This window comes from Theobroma cacao, chromosome 10 (assembly GCF_053813885.1).
Source record: "Theobroma cacao isolate CCN51 chromosome 10, ASM5381388v1, whole genome shotgun sequence".
Lineage (NCBI taxonomy): Eukaryota > Viridiplantae > Streptophyta > Magnoliopsida > Malvales > Malvaceae > Theobroma > Theobroma cacao.
This window is the reverse complement of record NC_142648.1, coordinates 3,624,769-3,650,833: the sequence shown is the minus strand read 5'-3', so window position 1 is coordinate 3,650,833 and position 26,065 is coordinate 3,624,769. Positions and strand designations below refer to the sequence as shown.

At 33.8% G+C, this 26,065-nt stretch overlaps 3 protein-coding genes and 1 pseudogene across 5 annotated transcripts; all 4 read right to left on the bottom strand.

Annotated features, from left to right (window-relative positions):
• Nucleotides 1–2,300: 2,300 nt before the first annotated feature.
• Nucleotides 2,301–5,666, bottom strand: LOC18586324 (protein NRT1/ PTR FAMILY 2.7-like). Its single transcript, XM_088810653.1, has 4 exons — nt 5,358–5,666; nt 4,908–5,125; nt 3,420–3,958; nt 2,301–3,328 (listed from the first exon to the last, which is right to left on the bottom strand). The coding sequence occupies exons 1-4, from the start codon at nt 5,485–5,487 to the stop codon at nt 2,482–2,484; spliced, it is 1,734 nt and encodes a 577-aa protein (XP_088666779.1). The 5' UTR covers nt 5,488–5,666; the 3' UTR covers nt 2,301–2,481.
• A 1,180-nt stretch (nt 5,667–6,846) lies between these two features.
• On the bottom strand, nt 6,847–10,167 carry LOC148760284 (receptor-like protein kinase 7 pseudogene; annotated as a pseudogene).
• Nucleotides 10,168–11,367: 1,200 nt separating this feature from the next.
• LOC18586322 (sporulation RMD1-like protein, putative (DUF155)) lies at nt 11,368–15,324 on the bottom strand. Of its 2 annotated transcripts, XM_007009638.3 has the most exons (7): nt 14,862–15,322; nt 14,509–14,617; nt 13,466–13,625; nt 12,419–12,567; nt 12,184–12,335; nt 11,855–11,969; nt 11,368–11,703 (listed from the first exon to the last, which is right to left on the bottom strand). In XM_007009638.3, the coding sequence occupies exons 1-7, from the start codon at nt 15,272–15,274 to the stop codon at nt 11,575–11,577; spliced, it is 1,227 nt and encodes a 408-aa protein (XP_007009700.3). In that variant the 5' UTR covers nt 15,275–15,322; the 3' UTR covers nt 11,368–11,574. The 2 variants fall into 2 exon arrangements, with proteins under 2 accessions (XP_007009700.3, XP_017985167.2); XM_018129678.2 differs by lacking the exon at nt 11,368–11,703 and having other exon boundaries at nt 12,158–12,335; nt 14,862–15,324.
• Nucleotides 15,325–17,377: 2,053 nt separating this feature from the next.
• Nucleotides 17,378–21,147, bottom strand: LOC18586321 (APETALA2-like protein 3). Of its 2 annotated transcripts, XM_018129662.2 has the most exons (10): nt 20,170–21,147; nt 20,042–20,067; nt 19,895–19,925; nt 19,700–19,787; nt 19,462–19,607; nt 19,185–19,229; nt 18,972–19,069; nt 18,756–18,877; nt 18,274–18,390; nt 17,378–17,878 (listed from the first exon to the last, which is right to left on the bottom strand). In XM_018129662.2, exons 1-10 carry the CDS (start codon nt 20,727–20,729, stop codon nt 17,624–17,626), a joined length of 1,488 nt encoding a protein of 495 aa, XP_017985151.2. In that variant the 5' UTR covers nt 20,730–21,147; the 3' UTR covers nt 17,378–17,623. The 2 variants fall into 2 exon arrangements, with proteins under 2 accessions (XP_017985151.2, XP_007009698.3); XM_007009636.3 differs by lacking the exon at nt 19,185–19,229 and having other exon boundaries at nt 20,170–21,144.
• Nucleotides 21,148–26,065: the final 4,918 nt, after the last annotated feature.

Below are 26,065 nucleotides of genomic sequence, written 5' to 3'. Positions count from 1 at the left end.
TTGAAAATGAGCCAATAACCAATTTACTCGGCAGCAAAGAAGAATCTCAGGAGAACAATTTTATTTTATTTGTTTTTGGTTAGTATTATTTTTGCAGGAGAAATTGAGTTTGGCAACATTTCATTCCGAATAATCTTGATGAATTTTGATTTTTACTTTAAACCAAACGATATTTACCTAAAGTTCGACCGTTGTTTTGAAATTCTTAATAAAGAAATTCACTCAAATTTGTCATTTTGGTAAAATTCAAAATAATACCTCTTCAAGAGTTTTGTATGAAAAGCAACACCTCTTCGAAAGTTTTCTGCTTTCTGAAAAACCACAACTCTTGAAAAGTTACAGCTAATCATGATGAAACCTTCCTTCAGTGGCACCCTTTCCTTTCTATAAAATCCTGAAAACCAACTTTTGATAACAATCCAAATTTTCCTATTTCCTCCCACACACAATGGTTGCTTCCTCTTCATCAACTTCTTGGGAGACTCAAATGGTTTCCCAAGAACAAATTAATGCGTTTCATACCATTGATCGAAACATCTTCTCCAGCCTTGTTCTGAGCCTCCGACGTGATCTAGGCGAGTCCATTCACGTGGTGGCTTTCCTCCTTTGGGTTGAACATGGCGGTAACCCTGCTCGAAATTTGGTTTTCAATATTCAACCCTGGTCTGATGCTCTGATCAATGCATTGGCTAAAGAGGCTGTCCTCTGCTTGAATTGTGTAAAGAGTGATGAGTTCCCGTACAATAATTTCAAAGACTCCAACTATCTCATTCCTTTGATTCGAGGATTGACAAAAAATTGGGCCTCTCTTCGTTTCTTTCATCATAATCGTCTTCGTATTATGCCTGGGATTATTCAAAATATTTGAGATGTTTGTTTTCGAGCCTTTAGAGATATATTGCAACAAGCATCGACTATTAATTCAATGGATGCCCAACACAGAGTTGAACAAAATTTGGAGGCATCAAGGTTTTATGGTCTATGGACTAGGCCAACTTTGCCTGTATTCAACAACTATAATTCTGAGGTTGGAATCTTTGGTGACCAAAACATGGGAAACAAGCAAGTTTTCTAGCTCAATTGGAGGTAATTTGAGTTTTTTCCAAGAAGTTGATCCTTATAATATCAAGACTCAAAGATAGTCTTTGGATGAGGAAATGGAGGAACTGTTGAATAATATACACTCCATTTGCATTAAGGGTTTGGAAGAGAATAATAATAATAATAATCAAGAAGTCTCAATAAAGGATAGAACTATTTCTTAACATTTTCTAAAAGGTACCCCAAATCAGAGAAAGACGTAACAGACTTCTTCGCCAGGTACTTAACTTTTCCCTTAATTTTCAATCTTGATATCTGCAAATTGATCTATACATGATCTTGACTAATGTTTTTCAATATGAACTATATTATGTTTTTTTTTTTTGTTTTTGCTTGTGATCGCGCAAGTAGTAAATTTGGGGATAGTTCCGATGAAAGAGTTGAGATGCAGGAAGTCCCAATTGGAGAGCAGCCATTGTTTGCAAAGTTGGTTTTGCATTCTGCTTCTAGCCTTGAAACCATTTTGAATGCCGTGCCCAAAGCCAAGTACTCAATCAAGGGAAGCACGTGTGGACTCGAAAGTTCGAGCATAGATATCCTTAAGTCACCTCTCCCAGTCACCATTCCTAGATGGAGTAGGGTGTACTAAGGAGTTGCTGGTTGTTTATAATAAATCCTGATTCTAGTACATGTTTTGTGTTGTGTAATGCATGATTATGGCACATTCTTGTTGTAGTGTGTGTGGTTTGCTATAGTTTGACGTGTTGAAGGTCACATGGGAAATGTGTTGCTGTAGTATTAATATGTTGTGTCCACAAGGCTTTGTATATTGGGTTTGTAATGTTGGTGGCATGAGTAGGATGAATTTTCATCCTTGGGGCTACAGTATTGTAATTGCACTTCTAAAGTGTGTTAACCATATGAAATAATATCTCATGTTTTTTTAAAATAAATTTCGTGCACGCAAATAAATATATATATATATATATAACTTTAAATAATGAACATAAATTTATTGTTGTTGCAATTTATTTTTATATTAAATGGTACAATTGTATTATATTCTTAGTTCATTGTTAGGATTAATAATCTCTTATTTTACCTTCTTATGAGTTAATTAGAAAGGATTAGGCAATGAAGGAATCAAGAGAAAAGTCAAGTTATCCATCTAAATTAATGACTTGCCATAAACACAAATGAAAGATTTTAAAAGTGGTTATGAAAGATTGGAATAAATTTATTTTATTTATATCCAATTCATATAGTAAACTTGGAAATTACAGCCAAATTCGCAACAAACATAAAAATTTATTATACAAATTGCAAACAAGCACAATTATTCCAAAGTAAAAAAACTTAGAAATTACATCCAAATTGACAACAAACGTGAAAATAAAATCCAAACAAACACAATTATCTCAAAGAAGAGAAATTTTCCTTCTAGTGAACATGACTACCAGAGTCATTAGATTTCTCTAGATTTTGATACTTGAACAACTTTGCACAAACTAAATAATATCCCAAGTTCACCACTCCAATTACTGCCAACATCCAAAACACATTATCCAATCTTCCATAATTAATGTTATCCGGCAACCACCCTGTTATTTTACGAACTAAATCTATGATGACGGTACTTAGATAAAGCCCGATTGCAATTAGTAACGATATCATTGCCGTGGAAGTACCTTTCAATGACTTCGGAAATTCTTGGTAGTACAATGCAATTTGTCCAGGGAAGTGAAATGCCTCACCAATACCTAAAATTGTTAGTGGCACAACAAGCCATAGACCGGAAATGGGTACCACATAGTCAAACTGATTGGTGACCCGCTGATGTGTCCGGACCACATGGAGACGCCTCATTTCGATTAGGGCAAATCCCATCATGGCAAGGATATTGATGATGTGGCCAATCCCGATTCGTCGAAGGGGTGTCAGAGGCCAAATAGGGATGAACTTTTGCCATGCTGGGTGGAGGAAACGGTCAATGATAAAGATTGAGAGAGCTGTGGCTAGTAGGTTAAACATTATGAAAGAACCTGCTGGGATTTTGAAGTGTGGTCCGAGATGTCGATCCATGGTTAGAACTTGGACGATTGCCAGGCTGTTAAGCACACCTATGGTGGTACTTAAAAGAATGCTACTTGACCATAATGGCATGATCTTGAATAGGGTTTTGAGGTCTTCCACTTCTTCCACTGTGCAGAGCTTCCATGATCTTGCATTGGAACGACTCGATTGACTATCTTCACTCTCAATTTTTAGGGCTGCGCAATTCAAGAATCTGCATGAAAATTGTGTAAATGCATGATCAAAGATCCTAGCAAGCGCTTTTCAAGTTCTTCGATTTATATTTGAAATGGAAAGTGTAGTACCTTAAACTTTTACTTGGACCATTATTAAAGATATTTGTCGTCTCAACACTTCCATAATAATAATCTTGACTGTCAAAAGTGCCTGGGACATTTCTCTTTCGAATCGCTGCAAATATTACACATAGAATGCTAAGGAATGGGCTTCTCTTAGGCTTGATGCGTCGGTAAAATCGTTTTCCCGATAAAAAGAGTACCAAAGCAATAGCATTCAGGACGGTGCAAATCCCAAATGCTAAACCCCAACTCACATTGTCTTGAATGTAGATGAGAGCTGTTAAGCTAACACAATTGGCAATGTATAATGCCAAAAAGTACCAATTGAAAAATATCCCTTGATCTTTGGCATCGTCAAATTGATCAGCTCCCATGGTTGCAATTGTAAAACGTGTGCCCCCGACACCAAGTGAAGCTAGTGCTAAAGCTATGTAAAGGACTGCGAATTGAAGCTTTGATGGAGTAGGACATTTGGATGCACCCATTGCACATAGCAAAGGCTTCAAGGAATTGATTGTGGTTGTTAGGGTTAACAATATCATACCCTGAAAATTAAGTTTAAAAAAATATAAAGTCAAAATATTATTAGTAAAATCCATTTATTGATATAAGATATCATCTCTAACACATGCAAATCAAGAAAAATGGAGTTAGTACAAACAAAGACTTCAGAGGCAAAGGATTATGATGTCATGATCTATATTTAAATACTGTATATCAAGTTACTTAAGTAATAAAGAGACAAAAGAAAAGTTTATGTTTTATTTTATCATTTATATATTTGAATAAAAAGTTTATTTATGTATAGAAATAAAAAGTTTTTATTTCTTTATGAATTTTCAAGTCATCATAGCTAAGCTTAAGTACTGCTGACATATTCAAGTGTACATAGCCTCAGAATATCAGAAAAAGCATGATAAGATATACAGATTAAAGTCAATCTATATATATGTTATAGCAATGGGACCTATGTAAATTTTTTTAATGAATTTTACATGTATAATGTAAAAGTGGTGATTATAATTATTAATAAATTAAATTACTTTTTATATAAAAAATCAATAAATAAATCAATCAATTAACCAACATATAATTGGAAATTTTCAATATAAAATTACATCGAATCCACAAACTTTTTATTATATTCATTCCTCACATCGGGTAGAATATTGTAATTTATTATTATATATTTTGAAGTTAGTTAATTAACATGTCTAATTCGGTAATTATCATTATGAAATAAATTATTTTTTTCTAAAACAAATTCCACCATTTACAAAATAAAAAAATCCCACTATGAGACAAATTATCCTATTGAACCATACCAATTATCCGTAAACAACAAGAAAATCCCACCATCTAACAAGATTTCTTACCTACCGACACCAATCATGAAAAGCATTATAAGAAATTCAAACATGTTAATTAAGATTAATTTATCATAAATATTAATTAGATAGTTTTTTAATAAGTGGGATATTTAAGTGCTATTACCAACAAGGAGACAAAGGCAAATGTGATGATGACTGTGTAAGAGTCGAAGAAGGTGTCGGCAACTATGGCCCCGGCAATGGGTAAGAGATAGTTGCAGCCAAGTATAACATTATTGATCTGAGTTGCAGTGATGCTCTTCACATGGAATTCATTTATCAGAAATACTATCAAATTTGCTCCCCATCCACCGGCTACTAGGGAAAGCCCTGTCATACTTCCTGCATATGCTTAAAGCACTCGCATGGATTAAATTGATTCTATTTTTAAGCATGAAAGGGAGTTTTAAGATTCAAAATTCGAATTAATAACACGAGAAATTTGTCTATTTATTTACTAATTAAATTAACTCGAAATGAGTTTTAAATAAAGTCCATTTGTACAAAAAAGTTAAAAAAATATCGAATAATTCGAGAAATTGAAAAAAAAAGTTTGATTAACCAAAAGCCGTACCTATAATAAAGGGGAAAGTTGTCCATCCTCCTCCCTTGTGATCCATAGTCGTTTTTCCATCTTCATTAGGAGTAGCGCTTTGGCTAGAGAGTTTGCTTCCTTCTGTTTGTTCTAACTCTGAGGGTACCATATTTCTCTCTTTGAGGAAACGAAGAAGTTATGGAATTTTGGCTGAGTATATAAGCAAGAATATCTCTGAGTGTCTCTAATACTTCCACTAGCTAGCTCTAATAGGTATTTATGGATGACATAACAATCCAATGTTGACCATACATAGGGCTTTATCATGACCAAGCATATGATATTTTTCTAGAGCTTGGTATAAATATGATGGATGGAAAAGACATAACTTAGAAATGGGTTTATCATGACCAAGCATATGATATTTTTCTAATGCTTGATGTGTATATATATATATATATGATGAAAAAGACATAATTTAGAAATATCTTTAAAATTATTAATTTAATGTATGTATCCGCATCAATTTGAATTGTCAAGTTGAATTAATTTTTTATTGGCTAATGGAGGATAAGAATATATACAAAATCTTACCTAAAGTTGACCTTATTGAAATGTTTCACTAACTTAGAAAACTGATGCAACTATAATACAAAGGAAGAAAAGACACCTACATATTATACTTTTTATCTGCTATTGCTAATTATAGAATCTGCTGCAGCGACAGGTTTTTTTTTTTTCAACCAATCGCAAGAATTTTATTAATAATCATTTAAAAATAGTACATGAAAGACCTGTAGAATCCCATGGGTAGAGGACAGTGCCTCCAAAGTCGTTTGGAGTGCCATACACTGTTGTATAAGATTTCGTTTTAGCTCACCAACGCTCATACATAAAAGAAGCATATACATACATAGTATCACCACATATAAGAACTATTATACATCGTAAGATAAAGACTCAAGCAAAACAATGCACACATATCACCACTAGGTTGAAAACATTACTGCCTTATTCACACCAGATTTTGTTAAATGATCTGTGAAGACGTTGGCCTGCTCAAAGTATGCACTAATGTGACCATACTAATCATCTGCTTTAAAACATTAATCTCATTGAAAATGGATCATTTATCTCATGATCTCTGATCAATATTGTTCACCCAAGATAAAGCTACCATAGAGTCAGATTCAACAATTAAATTAGCTCCTATAAAAGGAAAGGATCGGATAAATCTAAAAGTATGTAAGATTATTATAATCTCTGCGTTCGAATCCTAGATGCCTAAAGGCCCACAAAAGCAATCCACCACATCCTGCCTATCTAGGTTTACCTCTAGTGGAACCATCGACATTAAATTTGAATTCCCACTCCCCTGTGGCTATAGTTGAAAGTAAGTTTGCTCTCTTCTATGATCTAAGAAAAAAGAAAAAGTCTTCCTAATGCTTAGTGCTTACTCAGGGTTTCAAATTCCATGCCTTCATGGAAAATCAACCTTCAACCATTACTGGATGATGAGTTCAAAGCCTCAGATTAACTTGCCACTGTTCTTCCAACTCCCATTGGGTCTATTTTCACCATTTTTAAGAACAATGATATCAGAAAGTTTACAAGGTTCAGCCTCCTCCAGCATTTGAGCTATCGTTCTCATGCTAGGTCTAAGTGCAGAAACTTTGTTGCGCAGAAAACTGCAGCCCGTAACAACTTGATGGCATCTTCCTTTAGAGCCTCTGAGATTTAGAGTCCACCACCTCGACCAAATTTTCTTTGCTCTTCAGTTTGTTATAGATCCAGTACCTATGTCCTTGTTCTCTGCAAATTCTGGCTCTACCGGCCTTTTTCCTGTGACTAACTCCATCAAGACGACTCCGGAGCCATGTAGCCATGAGTTCCAGCTATAACATGAGTCCAATCCCCTTCCCTACCATTCTGCACAATCTTTGCAAGTCCAAAATCAGCAATCCTTGGCTTTCACTCTTCATCTAACAAAATATTGTTTGACTTCAGGTCGCGGCGTATAACAGGTCTGTCATATCCATTATCCATGGTGAAAATACTCTAACCCTCTAGCAGCCGCTACTGCAATGGCGTATCTCAGCTCCTAGCTCTTCTCTATCTTGTGACATGAGTGCAGCATGTCCCACAAGCTCCCATTTGATAAATACTCGTAAACCAGCAGATTGCTATCCTCACTTGTATGCTACAGTACAGCTTCACCACATTCACATGCCTAATGGCACTCAATGCGGCCACCTCAGCATCATATTCCAGCGACCAGAAGTTCCTTTCTGTTAGCAGAACCGCAGTGCTTTGGTAGCTTCTACGGTTGCCATAATCTGAGATCCAAATATGATTCACAGCCAGTTCTTTGCCATCTTCCAATTCAACTTTATAGACATTTCCGGATCATCCTTTACCTATCAAATTCTCTGATTTGATGGCATCAATGATGTCCTTTTCAGTGAAACTTAGCATGTGATACGATTTCATGTGCCATGAACCCTGCCTCAATGGATGATCAAGATTACTCTGCCTCACCCTCACAAACAGGTAACATCCTGGTGATATAATCAGGACTAATATTCCACTATGAAATAGGATGAAAATGTTGGAAGATGGCTTGATCAACCAGGATTTGATGAACATGGCCGAAAGTCCTCCAGATTTGAGCTGCATAACATTGGGTGTTTATTAATAGATGATCCATACACAAAGTAAGATAATTTTTGCCATTTTCTTTTTTAAAAAGTGTAATCTGCCTTAAACTTCGTTGCCATTCCAATCACCCTTTCAAACGTGCAAATGAAATTAAGAAAAAAAAAAGGGTAAATTTGATAACTTAAGTAATTCAACACTAAAAGATTGAGATGAAACATGATTGATGTTTAATTTCAATCTAAAAGAACACTATAATAGGTGCTAGTTTAAACTTTTTAATTCGAAAATTTCAACTTCTAATCTGGAAAGAGAGTCAAAACTTTTAGAATTAAAAAAGTTATTATCATTAAATTAACTTTCAAAGTTCACCACTCATCATCGAACCTTTTTCAATGACATTCCTTTCTAAAGAACCCTAAAACCAACTTTCGATGACAACCCAAATTTCCCCATCCCCTTCCAAACGCAATGGCAGCTTCTTCTTATTCTTTGGGGAATCCAACGATTTTCCACGAAGAAATTAAATTGTTCACAACCAAACCATCTTCGCCAGGCTTGTTCTGAACCTCGGACATGATCCAGGCGAGTCCATGCAGGTCATGACATCATGGCTTTACTCCTTTGGCTGGAACATGGCTGCTGGAAACTTGGTTTTCGACATCCAACCCTGGCCTAATACGCTAATCAATGCATCGGCTGATGAGGCTGTCTAGTGCTTGAATTATATAAAGGGTTATGAGTTCCCTTTCTCTCATTTCCAAGACGCCAACTATCTAATTCCTTAGATTCGAAAACCGACAAAGAAATGGGGCTTCTCCTCGTTGTTTTCATGATAATCTTCTCCATATTATTCGTGGTTCAAGGTGTTTGTGTTAGAACCTTTAATGATATCATGCAACAAGCATTGGGTATTAATTCAATGGCTGCTGAAGATGGAGATGAACAAAATTTGAAAAGGCATTAAGGTTTTATGGTCCATTGATTATTAGGCGACTAATCCATGTTTACAACTACCATAATCTTGGGTTTAATGACTTTGGTGATTCAAGCATGCGAAATCAGCAAAATTTTAGGCTTGATTCGAATGCCGGTAATTCAGGTTTTTTCCATGGATTTGATCCTTATGATCTTAGGTCTAAAAGAAAGTCTCTTAACGATGAAATGGAGGAATTGTTACACACTGTGTACATTAATAGCTTGGAAGAGAATAATAATAATAAGAGTAACGAAGTGCCAACAGATGATAGCACGATCTTCTTAACATTCTCTACAAAGTAACAGACCTTTTCACTAGGCATTACTTTTCCTTGAATTTTAATATTGATATTTATGTTCTAATATTCTTCTGAATGTGTGTGGTGTTTACCCCATATGCAATAATATCTCATACTTTTCACAAAAAAATTTCACACGCATGTAAAAACATATATGTAAAACATTAAATAATTAATATGAATTTGAAATTTATTGTAGTCTGTGATTTATTTTTGTTATGAATCTTATGATTGTTCTGTGTTTTTTTTTCATTGATAAGATTAATAATTTCTTATTTTACTTCTCATGAGTTAATCGGAAAGGGTTAGGCAATAAAGGAATCAAAATAAAAGTAAAATTGATCATTTAAATTAATGACTTACTATAAACAAGAATGGAAAAAATGTAAAGTGGTTATGAAATATTGGAATTAATGGATTTTATTCATACATGCAATCCAATTCATACAGTAAACTTGGAAATTACATCCAAGTTTGCAACAAATATGGAAATTTATTGTACAAAATTCAAACAAAGCACAATTATCCTAGAGAAAAAATTTTCCTTTCTAGTGAATGTGACCATGAGGGTGATTAGATTTCTCTAGATTTTGGTACTTGAACAATTTTGCACAAACCAAATAATATCCCAAGTTCACTACTCCAGTTACTGCCAACATCCAAAACATATTATCCAATTTTCCATGATTAATGTTATTCGGCAACCATCCTATTATCTTACGAACCAAATCCGTGATGGCGGCACTTTGATAATATCTGATTGCAATTAGAGCGGTATCATTACTGGGAAGTACCTTTCTTAACAAGTCTGGCAAAGATGGCTCGATTGTGATATGGAACAGCTTGATTTCTTCTTGAGAAATCGTTGGATTCCCCAAAGAAAAGAAGTAGATGCCGCCATTGAGTTTGGAAGGCATTGTAGAAATTTGGGTTGATATCAAAAGTTGGATTCGGGTAATTTCTAGAAGGGATTGTCATTGAAGAAGGTTCGATAATGAGTCATGAACTTCCAAGAAGACGCCATTTTGATGCTGCAGGAAATGAAAGATTTGAAAGAGTTTCTTCGTTAATGTTTTGAAGCCCTTTCAAATCTTACTTTTTCTGCAAGTATCAAAATGACGTCTCTTCAAAGTTCACCTCTCATCATCGAACCTTCTTCCGTAGCGATCTCTTCTATAGAACCCATAAAACCAACTTTTGATAACAATCCAAAGTACTCTATTTCCTTCCAAACACAGCGTCGGCTTCTACTTGTTCTTCTTCTTTCGGAAATCCAACGATTTCCCAAGAAATCGAGCTGGTTCCACACCACAACCGAACCATCTTTGCTAAGCTTGTATAGAATCTCGGACATGATCCAGGCAAGTCCATGCATGTCATCGCTCTACACCTTTGGCTCGAACACGGCAGCAGCCCCGCTGGAAAACTTGGTATTCAACATCCAACCCTGACTTGATACCCTTACCAATGCATTGGCTGTTGAGGCTGTCTGGTGCCTGAATTGTATAAAGAATGACGAGCTCTCTTTCAGTCATTTTAGAGATGCCAACTAACTCATTCTTTTGCTTCGAATGAAACTAACAAAAAATGAGGTTTCACTTCGTTTCTTTCATGATATTCATCTCCATGTTATTCATGAACTTTTTCAGGATGTTTGTGTTAGAACCTTTGATGATAAAATGCAACAAGCATTAGCGATTAATTCAATGACAGCTGAAGATGGAGTTGAACAAAATTTGGAGCCATTCAGGTTTTATGGTCCATTGATTAGGAGAGTATTCCTTGTTTTAAGGTTTTATAATGCTAGGGTTAATGACTATGGTGATCAGAGCATGCGAAATCAGTAAAATTTTAGACCTGATTCAAATGCCAACGATTAGGTGTTTTCCATGGCTTTGATCCTAAATGGAAGAATTGTTAAACCTCATCCACATTATGTGCATTGATAGCTTGGAAGAGAATAATAATAAGAACAAAGAAGTGCCAACAAATGATATAACGATTTTCTTAACATTCTCCAAAGGGTACCCTATTGTAGAGGATGAAGTAACAGACTTCTTCACTAGGTATATTTTTCCTTGAATCTTGATGCTGATATTTAAGTTCTAACATTCATCTTGACAGCAAACTTTTTCAATTTGTATGAACCCATATCATTTACAACAAAACTAAGTGTACCAATGTAGCTAATCTATTTGTAACAGCAAAGCTAACAAGAAAATAAATGTACAGCAACAGCAACCTTCGATCAAAAACTGTTTGACCATGACCTTATGCATCGTAACTAGTGTCGATGTGAAAATTTGCTAACCTCTGTACAAGGGTCATAGCGACCTCTTAATAAGGTCATAAAGAGATATAACAATTTCGGTACTTATCAACACGATGATGAGCCACTCCAGAAAATCTGATTTCCTATTTTGAAGAATTTCTTGAAGAAAGCGAATGTTGTGCTGCAAAGGCAGAAAAGGATGTCACATGTTAGCAGAGAAGTAATTTCCAATGTTTCTACAGTTCTAACATGTCTGAGTTGTTCATATGCAAGTCTGTGTCCTGCATTGCCCATTTTATAAATGCAAATTTCTAAGAGAGCAAACACCATACCTCCACAAACTTTAACTTGAAATCAAGACTTGCGAATCTTTGCGTTAATTCAAATTCGTCTCGTAAAAATTCCCATATTTGAGCATATTTGGCATCTTTCCAGGCAATATCCGATCTGTGAAAACCAAGAAAAATTGCATGAGCTAAACTGCATACGCTACAAAGAAGACATGCCTATTGGTGTTTCTATCCCATTATGAAACCAATAAAAAAAAGATACAGTGAAATTAATAGATTATCACAAGTTGGAAATAATAGTCACACAAAATTCCAAGGTCGTGACATATACCATGTGCCAATTACCTTCAGAATGGGCTGTAAGAAGTTACCTCTCAAAAAGTCCAAGCTTAAGAATCACATCAGCAAGATTAGAATTTGCCTTTCCCACTATCTGAAAAAGTTTTTTGCTGTCCATAGTAAATGTTCCCGTCTTTTCCATCCCACGGTTAATGTCCGTAAATTCCCCAACCATTCCATCAACCTAAGATATAAAGAAAAAGTTTTGAGAATCATTATCAACTTAAATGTTCAGAAAATAGACATTGGAGATCAAATGCTACACACCTGGCGCACATAGTAGTCAAGAGCAATACTTTGACCAAGAACACTTCCAATGGTACGGATTCCATCAATATTCAAGAACTGCAACATAATGTAATCTAATCCACCTTGCATCCATGTGTTTAAACTTGGCTTCTCTCTTACCTCATACTCTGCAAAATCATAACATATCAACTCCAAATAGAACAAAAACTCCTATGATGCAGTACCTTGCGTGGTTCCCTGTTCCTTAGGAAAGCAACAGATCTAATCTTTAATAACAGGGCATAGTGCAGAAGAATGATCAAGCAGAATATGTTTTAAAAAAAAAGGTCTAGTCAAAAATGAAAGAAAACCAATACGTAGAAGAAACCCATTGAAATGAGAAGAAAATATCAAGTTGATACCCAAGCTATCTCAATCCCCTCACTTCCCACCAAACCCTATTTCACATGCCTGTATATGTAGTGTGTGTCAATATACACAGGATATGAGAAACCATAATGTAAGTTAATGAAAGCAAGCGTGCACATTCATAAGAAGGAGAGAAAACAATTGGCAAGAAATGCTATGAACGGAAAAAAAGAGAGAGAGAGAAACGACAATGACAAAAGATAATTAAGCCATGGTTTTCCATTGCTTTAAGGCAATCCTTCTTAGGAAGAACCTTCTTCCTTGTTCACAACAACATAACAAGTTAAAAAAAAGGCTAGCAAAAGAAAGAGGTAAACAGAACCTTTTTACGAGACAGGAGAAAGAAAGGATAAAATGATATTTGGTCCATAAAGTCTATCTTCAAGGTGTTAAATTTTTTTGTTTTGAGCATTATTAAATTCTCTTCTCTTGACAAGATTGCACCGATGATCTTGACAAGATGGATGATGAAGGGAATTTGTGCACTATTACAGAATTTACCTGCATGAGCACATTATTTATTTTTGTATTAATAAAATCATGTTAGCTCCCAACCTTACAGTCTCTAAATGTTAGATCTCTACTCATGACCAGTCTAGAGAAGGAGCATAAAATAGTGATTTAAAAGATAAATTCACTAAGGACATAAGAACTCACCATCCTTTCTCATTTCTGGAAGCAATCCCGATGCATGCTTTTCAACAATTTTCAGATACTCATCCACTTCATGTTCACGAACATTAAATAACACAATGGACCCATACTGGAATACGACCATGAAACAGCTGTCACTTCCACTTATGAAAGCACTAGGACCCTGAAACAAGGAACATATCCATCAACAATATATTTTACTTGATTTTCATCTTTAGAGAATTCAAAAAAATCTAAGAAAGGAGAAGATGTGCATGGTTTGAATAAAAAACTATTGGTTTGTTTCTAAAAAACTTAGCAAAGACAAAAAGTGTGGCAATGCTTCATACCAATGATGGACGCATCTCACATTTGTACAGAAATTTTTCATTCCCAATTTAAATCTGTTCTGAATTAATCCAGAATCATCCTGACAGACAACTGTTTATATGACGCAAACCATATATTCTTGTATTCGTTCCTCCACTTGACAATTAGTAATTTAAGCTTTAAATAAAACACAAAAGGCTTAGAGACATTTATATCCATTGAACCTGATGCCAGAGAGAGGGAGAGAGCAAACCTGCTGGATACAGATTAAACACGGTACAGCTTAAAAATAAATCAGGATTCTGGCAAAGTGGCAAGCACGGCCTCTTTTTTATTACTTAAATTAATTCATGCATTAATAAGTTTTGCACACTGGGAGAGACATAGAAGTTTCATGATCTTCATTTTTGGCAATTTTAATAGTTCAGAGATATGGCGTTAACAAACTTTCGGTTTAGACTGCCAAAAACTGCAAACTTTTCAGTTTTCAGTCACTGAAACACCAAATATGTCAGCCCTACAAGAAAGAAAACATTTCTATATTCATTTCATGAATTAAATTATGACAGTTATGCTGCATGAAATTAAATGATTAAATATGACATAAGAAACTAAATGCCATCACTGAGTAGACAGCATTCATACAACATAACTAGTTAGCAAATATAAAATTGATCTTTCTTAACATCAGATTATAAACAAAACCAAATTCTCCAATAAGGTTAGAATTAACTTACAGGGGAACTAGCAAGATTGCCAAACTTAAGAACTACATAATTAGTCATTCGCGACGTAGGTGGTATAAAATTCTGCTTGTTCTGCTCCACCAATCGTCTCAAATCCACACTACACCCAAAACAGAAGTTAATTATTTAATTAATAAATTTTAAGTAGATAAATAAGTGAACAAATTCAGGGTTTAGGGTTTAAGCATCCGAGTTTAAAAGTTCAAATATTTACTCCGATAAACAACGACACTAATAAAAGAACAACAGGGTTTGAGAACAAATTGATTCTAATTATTTTCCATTAAGAAAATCCAATAATTATTTTAAAAATTGCAAGAAAAATAAAATGAACCAATAAAAACCTGGTGGAGAAAAAATAAGCTCGAACTGGGATAGAACGTTTAGTGTCTTCTTCCAACGTTCTACCATTGTCGTTGTCCCCGCCATCACCGACCTCAGAGCAGGAAACAGCGTCGTTCCAATCAACCATCGTTTCCGGCTGCGGCGTCGGAATCGAGGAAAGGCACCTGGCGGGCACACCCCGGGTTGCGTTTCCGCCGCCTCTACTGCCGTTGAAGGTCCATAAGATGATGGTGGTAGGCGATGACGTGGCGGTGGCGGGTAGGGTTTTAGCGGGAGTGAAGAAGTAGAAGGAGGAGGAGGATTGGGGTTTAGGGAGAGAAGCAGAGAAAGAGAGGAAGGAAGGGTAAGGCAGTGCTTGGGTTCGGGCTGTACGGACAGAGAAGGAAGGGAGTTGGCGAATGGAACGCCACATTTCTCTTTTTCGTCCGAGGACGAACAAGCGGTTCCTCTGGTTTTGCCATTTTATGGATGTTTTACTTTACGAACAATGTATTTTTAAAAAAAAAAATCATTTTCTAATTATTTGTTTTTTTCTCTTCATTTTCTACTTTTGTTTATATATTTTTTTTATTAAAAAAAAGAAAGCAGGTTTAATCATGAAAAATAACAAGTTTACAAAAATAATTAAGATGTCAACCCGTTACTTTTAGATGCCTAATTTTCATTAAGTATTATATTAATTATAAAGAATTTAAAACAAAAAATTATATTTATAATATTAAAATTTTATATCAAAAATCCGAATCTTATTTATATATAATATTTTTATTTTAATTAATTGAGTCAAATAATATAAAATATTTTATTAAAAAGTACCCATTGATATCCCTCTTAAGACCAGAAGAAAATAGTTTTTTCTTGTAAGAAGGAGAGAAAAATCATGCATTCTAATTTTTTAAACAATTTATAATATAAAAAAATGTTTTTCTAATTATTAAGAGCGGAAAATAATATTTTCAGGAAAAAAATTATATTTTGTCGAAGGCGGTGAGCCCGTGAGGGAGCCCAAAATCAATTTTGGGCCAAGTAAAGGCTAGCAAGAAATATAGGACTCAGGTCCAATCAGCTTAGTGGGCTTTTACTTTAAAAAAATAATTATAAATAATCTCAAATATTATATTTTATTTTCGAATTCAATATAAAATGATTTTTTTTAAGAGGTGGCAAAATATCGAACTCAACCACCTTATCCGATCTCGATCTAATATGTGTTTTTTATATCTTCGATATGTCAATATCTACATTAAATAACAACTCGAACTCGAACTTGATCGATTCAGAATCAAAATTTACAATAAATTAAATTTTACTTAAACTTGATTGATTTTTTTATTATAATAAATATAAAAAAATTACTGAAATAGGAAGAATTACTCAAATAAAAAATTTTAATGGATTCAAATCAAACCCATTTGTTTGGGTTTCCCTCTTAACATTTTTAGCTGAGTTGAATTTGGTTCACATACTTTGATTATTTTTTGTTGTTAGAATCTAATTTTGGCAAGAAATAAAATACCCATTTTTGGGTTTTTTTTTTTTTTGTTATTTTTATATCTAAGATCTGAACCCTGTAATAGAAAATATAGAATAAACCAATAGACAGACAGACAGCTAATAATTCCATGAGGGGAAATTCATGGTGATGGTCTCCTTGAAGGTCATTGCCACTTATCAATTTGCCAGCTACCCCCGATCTCAGAAACAATTTCAGTACAAGACAAAGCCTATCAGAAACCAACACCATTATAATTTGACAACCCCTTCTGCTCCCCCTCAGTGTCATCCTCAATACTTCGTGTACATTCTCCACACAATTTACACATGATTTAATAAATGTTAATGACATGAAGGTCCAAAAAAAAGAAAAAAGTAATGAGTAATGTAATAACGTACCAACCAGATACATGAAATGAATGTGGAGTGTATGATGAGATTTTGGAGCTGTGGTGGGGTGCAACTTGGGGGTAGGTTGAAGTTAATGTAGAGTCATTAATATGATAGGGCTTGGAGCAAAGGTATGTGGGGGGACCAGATATCATTTTTGCAACTTGCAGCATCTCAACAACTTCTTTTTGTTTTGAGTAAATTGGGGCAATTGAAGCTTGGACATTGCAACCTCAACCATCAATGCTACATGCCCTGTTGCAGCTTGAGCTGGTTGAAGTTGACCACTGCACCGGTTGAAAAAACAAACCAAATCTTGGAGAGGAAATTTCCTGCCACGAGGATGATTTACTTATATTTAAGCAGTTTCTGTCAATTGTAGATTTTGTTTTCCTCTTAAAAGGGGGCGGGGGTTGGGGGGGCCTGCAACCTCTTGGTTTTTCTCAAATGTTCTTTGCTTGCTTCATTATAGCAATCATTTTCTTCCACATGTCTGTCACTGTGCAGAACGCTGTTATTTTGGAACCATGGATGCTTAAACTGCTACTAGTCCCAAGTCCCTGATGAATCTGGATACGAATTAGGGTCCAACTAGGCTAACCCTGTGAGGCCATGTTGATAGTCTGTAATGTTAGATGGTAAGAACCAAGTGATTTGTAATTGCACCAGGTTCTGCAGAGGATTATACTAACATAAAAATGTTATGACAGCAGGCCCCTTGAGTATTGTAACAAGAATTGCTTGATATTCTATTACACACTTGTAACAGGTGCAAACTCTACAGAATATTCCAATTGTTTTCAGCTTCTTTTTTGCTCACCTAGTTTTTCTAAAGAGCATAATGAAGAGCAGTTGCGGTTCGAGGTCTTGTTTGATTTCAGCTCCTGTAACTAAAGTAATAAGAATTGTTATTTGGGGATGTGGCCGGTGTCAGAAGGCAGACGTTTTGGACAGAATTGCTGAAAGGGAAAGCAGTTGATAATGCAGTGGCACTGGATGAAGAGAATCCTGATGATGCTGCAATAGGAATCACTGGGGTTGCCGTAATGTTGCCATTGCCTTGCATTTGCCATGCCCAGTTTGAAAACCTTGTCGTGGAAACAGCTTCGATCCTCTTCTCCATACCCCTTTCCTGTCACCATAAGATCTTTCAATCATTACATTCTGTATCCCTGATATGTATTTAACATTGTTGGCGGAAAATTTTAAAGTGTTAGCTGAAAAAGAAATTTCAAAATCAGGTATTGAAACAACGTAATAAATCTTCCTAATTGAGAGTTTCAATGTGTTACGTGTAATCATCACTTCTGATATTAATTCTGTGCGGTTTGCATCAATAAAGGAGACAGAAACATGACTGTCCACACTTCAAAGTAAATGCCCTAAGGATATGAAAAGTACTATCATGCAAATTTTTGTACAGACGAATGATATTGGTGTCCACCCTGATGGAAACACAAATTACTGTCATGTCTTAAATTGTAGAAACAACATGCAAAGAGCCAATGAAATGAAAGAAAAATATACCTCATTGTTTGGTAATAGGCCAGGATAAACACCAGACAATATGGGAGGGTGCTTAGATCCTATTGTTAGACCATGTTGAGGTTCTACACCAGTAGATGTAGGAGCAGAGCTCTCAAACTGTGAAAAACACAGAAGGGAAATTCAGTATCAACTGTCAAACAGCTCTACAAAAGGATAGTTAAGAGGATGATTGCAGACATGGAAGCAAGACTGAGACAGATTAAAAATTAAGGCATCATTCAGGAGGGTAGAGTTGGTGGAACAAAAGCACAAAAGAACAAGCTAATCTCTAAGGCTACAAGGCCACCACTACAAACTAATTATTGAGGGGCCTAATGGCATTTGGTTGTTCTTCGAAGACATTGAGTCTAAGATCCAAGGTTTCAAGGAACCAACCAATCTGCTGGGAAATTTTGGCTTCCCAATCAAGATTGACACCCCTAGTCAACAACTTTCTAATAGCCTGCAGACCAAGACTATACCACTGGTCTCTCTCTGGCACTAGCAGCATGCTGAAAATGGAAATCCCCTGCATTGCTGCTTGCATTTTGGGCGACAGAAGGGGCAGAAATCCCAAGGCTCAGATCAAGATTGTGAGAACTGCCTGCACTCAATGCATAAGAAAATTCATTATCCAAAACAATAGATCAGAAACTTGTTTTGAACTAAATAATAACAGGCTTGGAATCTGTGAGTACCTCCTAGACTATTTGTAATTTCCCCTTCGTAAGTGCTTGGGTCAAAGTTGGTTACAGCTTCCCTTCCATTACATTTCATTGCAGCCATGTCATAGGCCCTGCATCCCGAAATGGAAAAAGTGAAATCTGAGTTAGATTAAACCATATTGAATTACATTTTGATTTTATATAAAATCTATGTCTTAGGGAAATAAAACTATGATCACAAAAGACCTTGCAGCTTCTACTTCGCTGTCGAATAATCCAAGATAAATATACCTGCAAGCAAGGATCATAATCTTCACTGCCTATACAATTTTTTTCCCCTTTTCGATTGTCATCTTAGATGTTGATTCATTAAGAGAAAGCACAACACGACAACAAGTTTTTTAATTAAAATCCTTATCTGGATTATGCAAGTGACAGACAAGAATATGTATACTAAACTTTCATGGCTAAATCTAATCCTCAGTTCATATTGAAACACTGCTTCAGTCAAAGAGATTCTCACTTCTTTCCCAGGAATTGTCCCATTCGAGCTTCCCATCGACCACATTTATGCAAGGTTACACCTCTGTACTTTGAGCTCCCCCTTGAGAATCCGGTGCTTTGACGTCGAAGGATGTGCACAAATTCTTCTTTACTCATATTCTTCATCTGCAGATCAATCCAATTACGATCAAAAATCAAAGTAAACAAAATAAAGATAAAGAGTAACATAATTAGTCTTCTGCTATATGAGTAATTACCTGTTTCATCTCTTCCTCATACTCACTTAAATTGAAGTTGATATCAGCATCAACTCCCCGGAACTTGATTGCAGCTCGATCATATGCTCTGAATAAGATCCAAATTTAGAGAAAATAAATAAATTTTAAAACGAAACAAAATTATGATACATACAACTGCTTATCATACAAAAGAAAATTGAAAAGAATTCTCACCTGGCCGCAGCATGGGCAGTGTCAAATCCCCCTGACAGAAAGAAAAAGAACAAGCAAGTATACCCTTATCAGCAAAGAATCTAAATCTATGAATTATGAACAAAATCATTCACTCCTTAACCAAAAATAAATGAATCATTTATTTACCTAAATATACTTGCTTCCCACAATCCCTATACACAAGAAAGAACAAAAAGAATTAAATTAAGAAGAAATATACTTAAAAGTAGAAAATATATATGAATATATACATATATTTATATGAATTTTTTTACCATATATGTGATTCCCATCGGCCGGTTCGCCGGTAAAACGTGACACCTCTATACTGTGAGCTCCGGGACCTTGGGCCCCGCCTACTCTTCCTTGGTTGAGGCTTTAGCGGGACAGTTTTCAACTCTGCCTCACGACTAGCCTCAGCATAAGATAAATTCAACCACTGAGGCCTAGCCGAAGACTTTGTTCCAAAGCTAGCTCTAAACTCCAACTCTAGACCGCCCTTTTCTCCGGTGACCGGAAAAAGCTGTCTCGTAACGAAATCCGGTGAAGGGTTTTCGACCTTTTCAGCATTGGTGGTGATGGTGGTGGTGGTGGTCTCATCCGTTTCTTTCTTTAAGATATCGAAAATGAGTGCGGAAGCATCGTTGTTGGAAGAGTTCTCGTCCCCGGCATTGGATGGAACTTCTTCGGCGTTGATGATGGAAGAGTTCGTCGAACCTGAATCTTCCATATGAGTTAATGTTACACCTCCAGGTAGCTTGTCTCCATTCATTAGCATCTTGTTCTCATCACAAGATGACTCACATGAGACAACATCAAGGTTAAGATCCAACATGTTTTCCTTTCTTTTAAGCTTTTACAACCTTTTCCCTCGATCTTCAAAACCAAAAAAAAAAAAAAAACAAGTAAAAAAAACCAAATGTTTTTCAGATACTTTCCACCATTTAATATTCAAAACCCGAACTTCTTTTTCCTTGTTTCTTCAAGAAAACCAACAAGAAAATCGAAAAAAAAAATTAACTGTCAAAGTGTTTGAAAAGATTGGTCTTTCTCTTCTTGTAACGGTTGGTAGTATAAGAAAAACCTCAACAAGATTGCATTGGAGAGAGGTATGATATAAGAGGTGAAAGGATTGAAGCAAAGAGAGAGAGAGAGAGAGCAAGGAAAAACAAAAAACAGTTTGATCAAGAGACAGTAACCGGCAACAAGAGAACTAAAAAGGGCAAAAGCTAATGGGGACGTGTTAACAGTGAAGGTACCATTGTTTACACTTGCCCTTTCCTTTTTGGGTGGGTGTGTGTCTTTTAATTATATTTTTCTTTTTTCTTTTTTCTTTTTTATTTTTATTTTTTTTTTACCTCTGATATTTGATATATAATTTTAACTGTTAATTATTTACAGCTCAATTAAATATGATATATTATGATTAAGTCATAATTTTGCATGCACAAAGTGAGCAAATGGGTTTTGGTGATTCTTCGCAAAAAAAGGCCTTTTTCTCTTTTTGGGGTCAAATATTTTTTTTTACAAGTGTTTTTAAAACTTAATTTTGGAGATTATTATCCTAAATCATAATACTTAATTAGGTATAATTAATCACGTGATAATTAACTCTTATTTAAAAAAAAATCCAAGTGTTGTTAGGTACTTTAATTTGATCTTAATGGTAATAGATTGAGACTATACCATCTTAGGTTTCATTAAAGTACTTGGATATCTTAATTAAATAACTTATAGGGTTTAAAAGAGTTTGGCCAACAATTCTCTTAATCAATATATGGTGATCGTAATAACTAATAAATAAATGAGAAAGGCAAATTCTAGTTAGTGACATTAATTGGTTCAATTGGTTACAGTCGTCTCGATTTAATGACAAATTTGAGAAAATTTAAAACTCAAAAAAAATTTGAACTTCGATTAAACCTCAATCTCGTATATGCAAAGATTAGAGGTAACAATCATTAAGTTAAACTTAAAATACCGTTAATCATTTCTTATGCTCTTAGTTGAGAGAAAAGTTAATTAATTATTAAATATTAGTTTATATAAATTAAATATTAATTATTTTCAAATTATAATATATTGAGTTATTGTTTTCAATTAATCCTCATCTATTATATTAATCACAATGAATTTAACTAATCTTTTCACCCAAATCTTCAACCAATTGGAGCAGTGGATGATCACTTTGCTCCTTCAATCACAAAAATCTAAATTGCCAAGTTCAACTAAATTACCAAACTATTTGACATGAGCCAATTCCCTCTTTAGGATGTCATTAGTTGACTTTCATATATATATGAAGCTCCTTATTAACCTACAAGATTAACAAAAAAAAAAATTAATTCCCACCTATGCCTATTTCTAATATGAAGAATGCAAAAAATTGTGTTCATCCAATTTTAATTATAATTTTATATATAAATATAAATGCACGTGATTAATAGTTATGTGTTATATACAAATAATCATAATTGAATAATTATAAAAAATTTAAAAATCACCCTATTAATGATTTTTTTTTATAAAATAGTTGAGTTTGAACGTGAATCTCTTCCCTAATTAGATTTCTTTATATATTTTTTTAGTTAAAAAAATAAGACTCAATCCCGCTATAGAAAAAGAATAGTATATCAGTTATTAAACCAAATGTTTTAGATGTAATTTTTTATATATATTTAAAAAAAAGTAATTAATTACTTATTACATTATGCACTTTACGTCAAATCATAGGATAAGAATAAATTCAATATAGCACGTGAAAAATAACTATATATTTTACCAATCTATGTCGGTAACTATAGAAAAAAGCAATGGAAAAAAAAGTTTAACATATGTATTCTTTTTCTCTTTCCCCATATCTATAAAGTTATATTCCTAACTAGAAATAGTGAAATTCACATGAATCATATATACATAGCTATGAATTCAACTAACCCTCCATTGGTCGGTCCACCATGTGTGAATTCTCACAAAAAACCATACAAGCTTTCAACTATATGGTTTAATTTATAAAAATAAAATTAATAAATAAAAATTTGCACTAAGTCACATCATGCTGGTCCACATGGCTACTGACGATAGGCGGCCAATGATGGATGAAGACATCACCATATTCACAACCCTAATCTCAAAATTCAATGTTGACTTATAAATCATAGAAGCTTTTTTTTTTTCAAAGAAGGACCACATTACTAATTTTCCCTTTTTTTTCTTTTCGTATTAAATTATTTTTTTAATTTTTATAGCATGGTCCTTGAATTATTGTTTCAATTAAAATCTGACGGTTGGGGCTGCTTTTATCAACTTGAATGGACCCCACATGAAAACAAAAAATCTAAAGATAGAAAAGTACATCGTGCCAATTGTGCGTTGGATGTAGGCGATTTTTTCCTTAAATTGTTCTGATTGCTTTATTTTTCATTAAGAAAAAGACGAAGGAACGGACAACGAACGGTTATCATACGGATTTGTCCTTTCCTTAAATTTTATGACTGACGTGTCCTCGACGGTTCACAAAACAATGAGACTTTTTCTTGTGTAACACTCACACCTTGACTTTGGTAATACAAGTCGTTATCACCGCTAACTTCATTGATAATTTGATAATTATATTTTTTTTTTCTGTGATGAGAAGAAAATAATATAACCCGAATTTAAAATAAAATAAATCTTAAAGGTTTGATTTTATAAAAATAATAGTAGCTGCCAAACTTGACGCAGTATTTCACAACGACAAATTATAATAATAATAATGATAACAATAAATGAATTTATGATAGTTTTTAATCAACTTGCATGCTCATATACTATAATATTCCATATATGAGCCTATGATCTTGATTTAAACTACAAAAACTTTAAGACATTGAGTCGTTATTTTATTTTTTGCAATAATATTAAGACATAGTTCAACACTACAATGAAAAAATTGTTATCACATTTCGTTGTAACTTATAACGTAACTAAGAATATACTTTTCTCATTAGAATAAGATCATTACAATCGAGATCACTATTAATAGAAGATATTCATTTACGATATATTCGAAGTCAAACTTGATGATTTCGATTAAGTACGATTTAAAAATTTAAAATTTAAGATTAGATTATTAAATTTTATTTCTAGAGATTTCTCTCGAAATGTTAAGTTTTAACATTCTATTTGAATTAAAAATATTTTAACTGCAAACAAGGACAATCTTGGCATCCTTCGACAAATGATAAAGAAATGAAACCTTTAAATTGTTAATATTGTTTTTTTTTATTGCCCACCTAATAAAAAATAAAAAAATGTTGTACTTATGATAAACAGCTCCACTTATAATAAATCAGAGATGGAAACATTTTAAAATATTCTAGTGTTGTCCTATCTAGTTATATCAACCCAACTTACATTGGTAAGGTGTAAATTTTATATACCAAATTATATATATACAAATTGAGTTGGGTTGAATGAACCTTTATTAGTAAATTGGAATATATTTCAAGATAAGTATTATTTACATTACATGCATGCAACTTAATTTAAAATCCTTTTATAGCCTCAATTCCTGTTTTTAGTTTACTCAATTTAAATAATTTTAGTTAATTGGATGAGAAAATGTCAAATACCTAATGAATTTTTATATAATTGTTGCATAAACCGACAAATTGTCTCCAAAAAAAATCATAAAATAATTTTTTTTTTTGTTTCATAATGAAATTTTTACTTTTTCCATATTCCACAAACTCATCCCATGCAGCAACGGGAAGGGGTTCTCGTAGGAACCCCCGCCGCCCTCCCTCCAAAATTTTCAATTTTTCTAATATTTCTTTATTTTATTTTTATAAATATTAAATTTCTAATATGATTGTTTTATAAATATTATTTTTACTCTCAAATATGAAATCCTGACTCTACTACTGCGATGCAGGATTTAAACCCGAAACTATATCGAGATAAAATTTCAAGTGATATTGGATGGGAATTAATTAATTAGTGCTTTGCAATTTTAATAAAAAACAATACACAATTTTTTATATTTTTATATATGTATACTTGATGTAGGATGTTACATGGGGTATGAGTAGTTGCACACTAGTTTTGCCTTGGGTGGCAGAGGAAGAGAATCTCGTGTTTGATTTTGATATGCATAGTCAGAAAGAGAGGTTCCTAATTAAAACCTCCCCAAAGTGCCTCTCCTGTTGAATCAAAAGGCAGATGTTGTGTCATTCTTGGACCACATATCAACAGATCGCTGTCACGTTAATTGCAAGCCAATTACAACTTCACCCATACCATGTTCCAGCCATTGGAATAAGGATTTGACATTGATCCTAGATTCTTTTCTAGGTTTATTAATAACGATGTCATATGCTTCGTACGTCTCGATTAAAAATCGAAATCTTTTATTTTAAAATTCTTAAATTTAAATCTTAAAAAAATAAAATAAATACATATTCTTTATAATTTACTTTACATAACTCTGAATATATTGTTATAAGTTTCTGAAAATTCTAATTACGAAATGAACGTACGAGAATTTTAAAAAATTTTATTTCAATCCATATTAAAAGGACATAAATTACATATTCATTTAAATACGTATAAATATTCAGCAAACATGATCTATCTCATCCTTAAAATATTATCTCGTTTTTAAGAATTTGACTTTAAGATTACTTTAAAAGTGTTCCTTGGATATCAATAAACAATCGCAAGCTCCATGGATCCATATGATATTAAATAGGAAAGGTCAAACATATTGCACATCCAAAAAAATTAAAATAAAATAAAAATAGCAAATGTACGGCTTGAATGGTTTAATCTATTTTTATTTGACCATGGACTATATACTTTACTATATATTCTATTTTTGATAAGTTGAAATTTGGAACTAGTAATAGATAACAAGGAAATATATATGATATTAAGACAGAAGATATATATACCTCAAAACTTAATGCATATAAAATATAATTAAGAGAAGTAATACCATGATTAAGGAACGTTACCCATATAAAAATTAATCAAATAAATTCTTGGGCAGTTGAGAATAATTTAGGTTTGCCCCCACCACCATAATTTTATGCAACTTTTTCTGCCTGTCCAGCTATTGGTTGGTAAGCTACAAAGGCTGGAACAATCTATGAGAGAAGAAGATTTTTATTTTTATTTTTATTTTTTAAG

What these genes read in the sequence shown, in the direction of transcription:
- LOC18586324 (XM_088810653.1), bottom strand. Translation starts at nt 5,487, where the DNA reads ATGGTACCCTCAGAGTTAGAACAAACAGAAGGAAGCAAACTCTCTAGC. An exon ending in AACTTTCCCCTTTATTATAG is followed by an intron (nt 5,126 to 5,357) that starts GTACGGCTTTTG and finishes AAGCATATGCAG; the next exon opens with GAAGTATGACAGGGCTTTCC. An exon ending in GGTCCAAGTAAAAGTTTAAG is followed by an intron (nt 3,329 to 3,419) that starts GTACTACACTTT and finishes ATTTTCATGCAG; the next exon opens with ATTCTTGAATTGCGCAGCCC.
- LOC18586322 (XM_007009638.3), bottom strand. Translation starts at nt 15,274, where the DNA reads ATGTGGCGTTCCATTCGCCAACTCCCTTCCTTCTCTGTCCGTACAGCC. An exon ending in GCTTATTTTTTCTCCACCAG is followed by an intron (nt 14,618 to 14,861) that starts GTTTTTATTGGT and finishes TTTTGGGTGTAG; the next exon opens with TGTGGATTTGAGACGATTGG. An exon ending in TCCAGAAATGAGAAAGGATG is followed by an intron (nt 12,568 to 13,465) that starts GTGAGTTCTTAT and finishes ATGATTTTGCAG; the next exon opens with AGTATGAGGTAAGAGAGAAG.
- LOC18586321 (XM_018129662.2), bottom strand. Translation starts at nt 20,729, where the DNA reads ATGTTGGATCTTAACCTTGATGTTGTCTCATGTGAGTCATCTTGTGAT. An exon ending in CGATGGGAATCACATATATG is followed by an intron (nt 20,068 to 20,169) that starts GTAAAAAAATTC and finishes TCTTGTGTATAG; the next exon opens with GGATTGTGGGAAGCAAGTAT. An exon ending in TGGGAAGCAAGTATATTTAG is followed by an intron (nt 19,926 to 20,041) that starts GTAAATAAATGA and finishes TCTTTCTGTCAG; the next exon opens with GGGGATTTGACACTGCCCAT.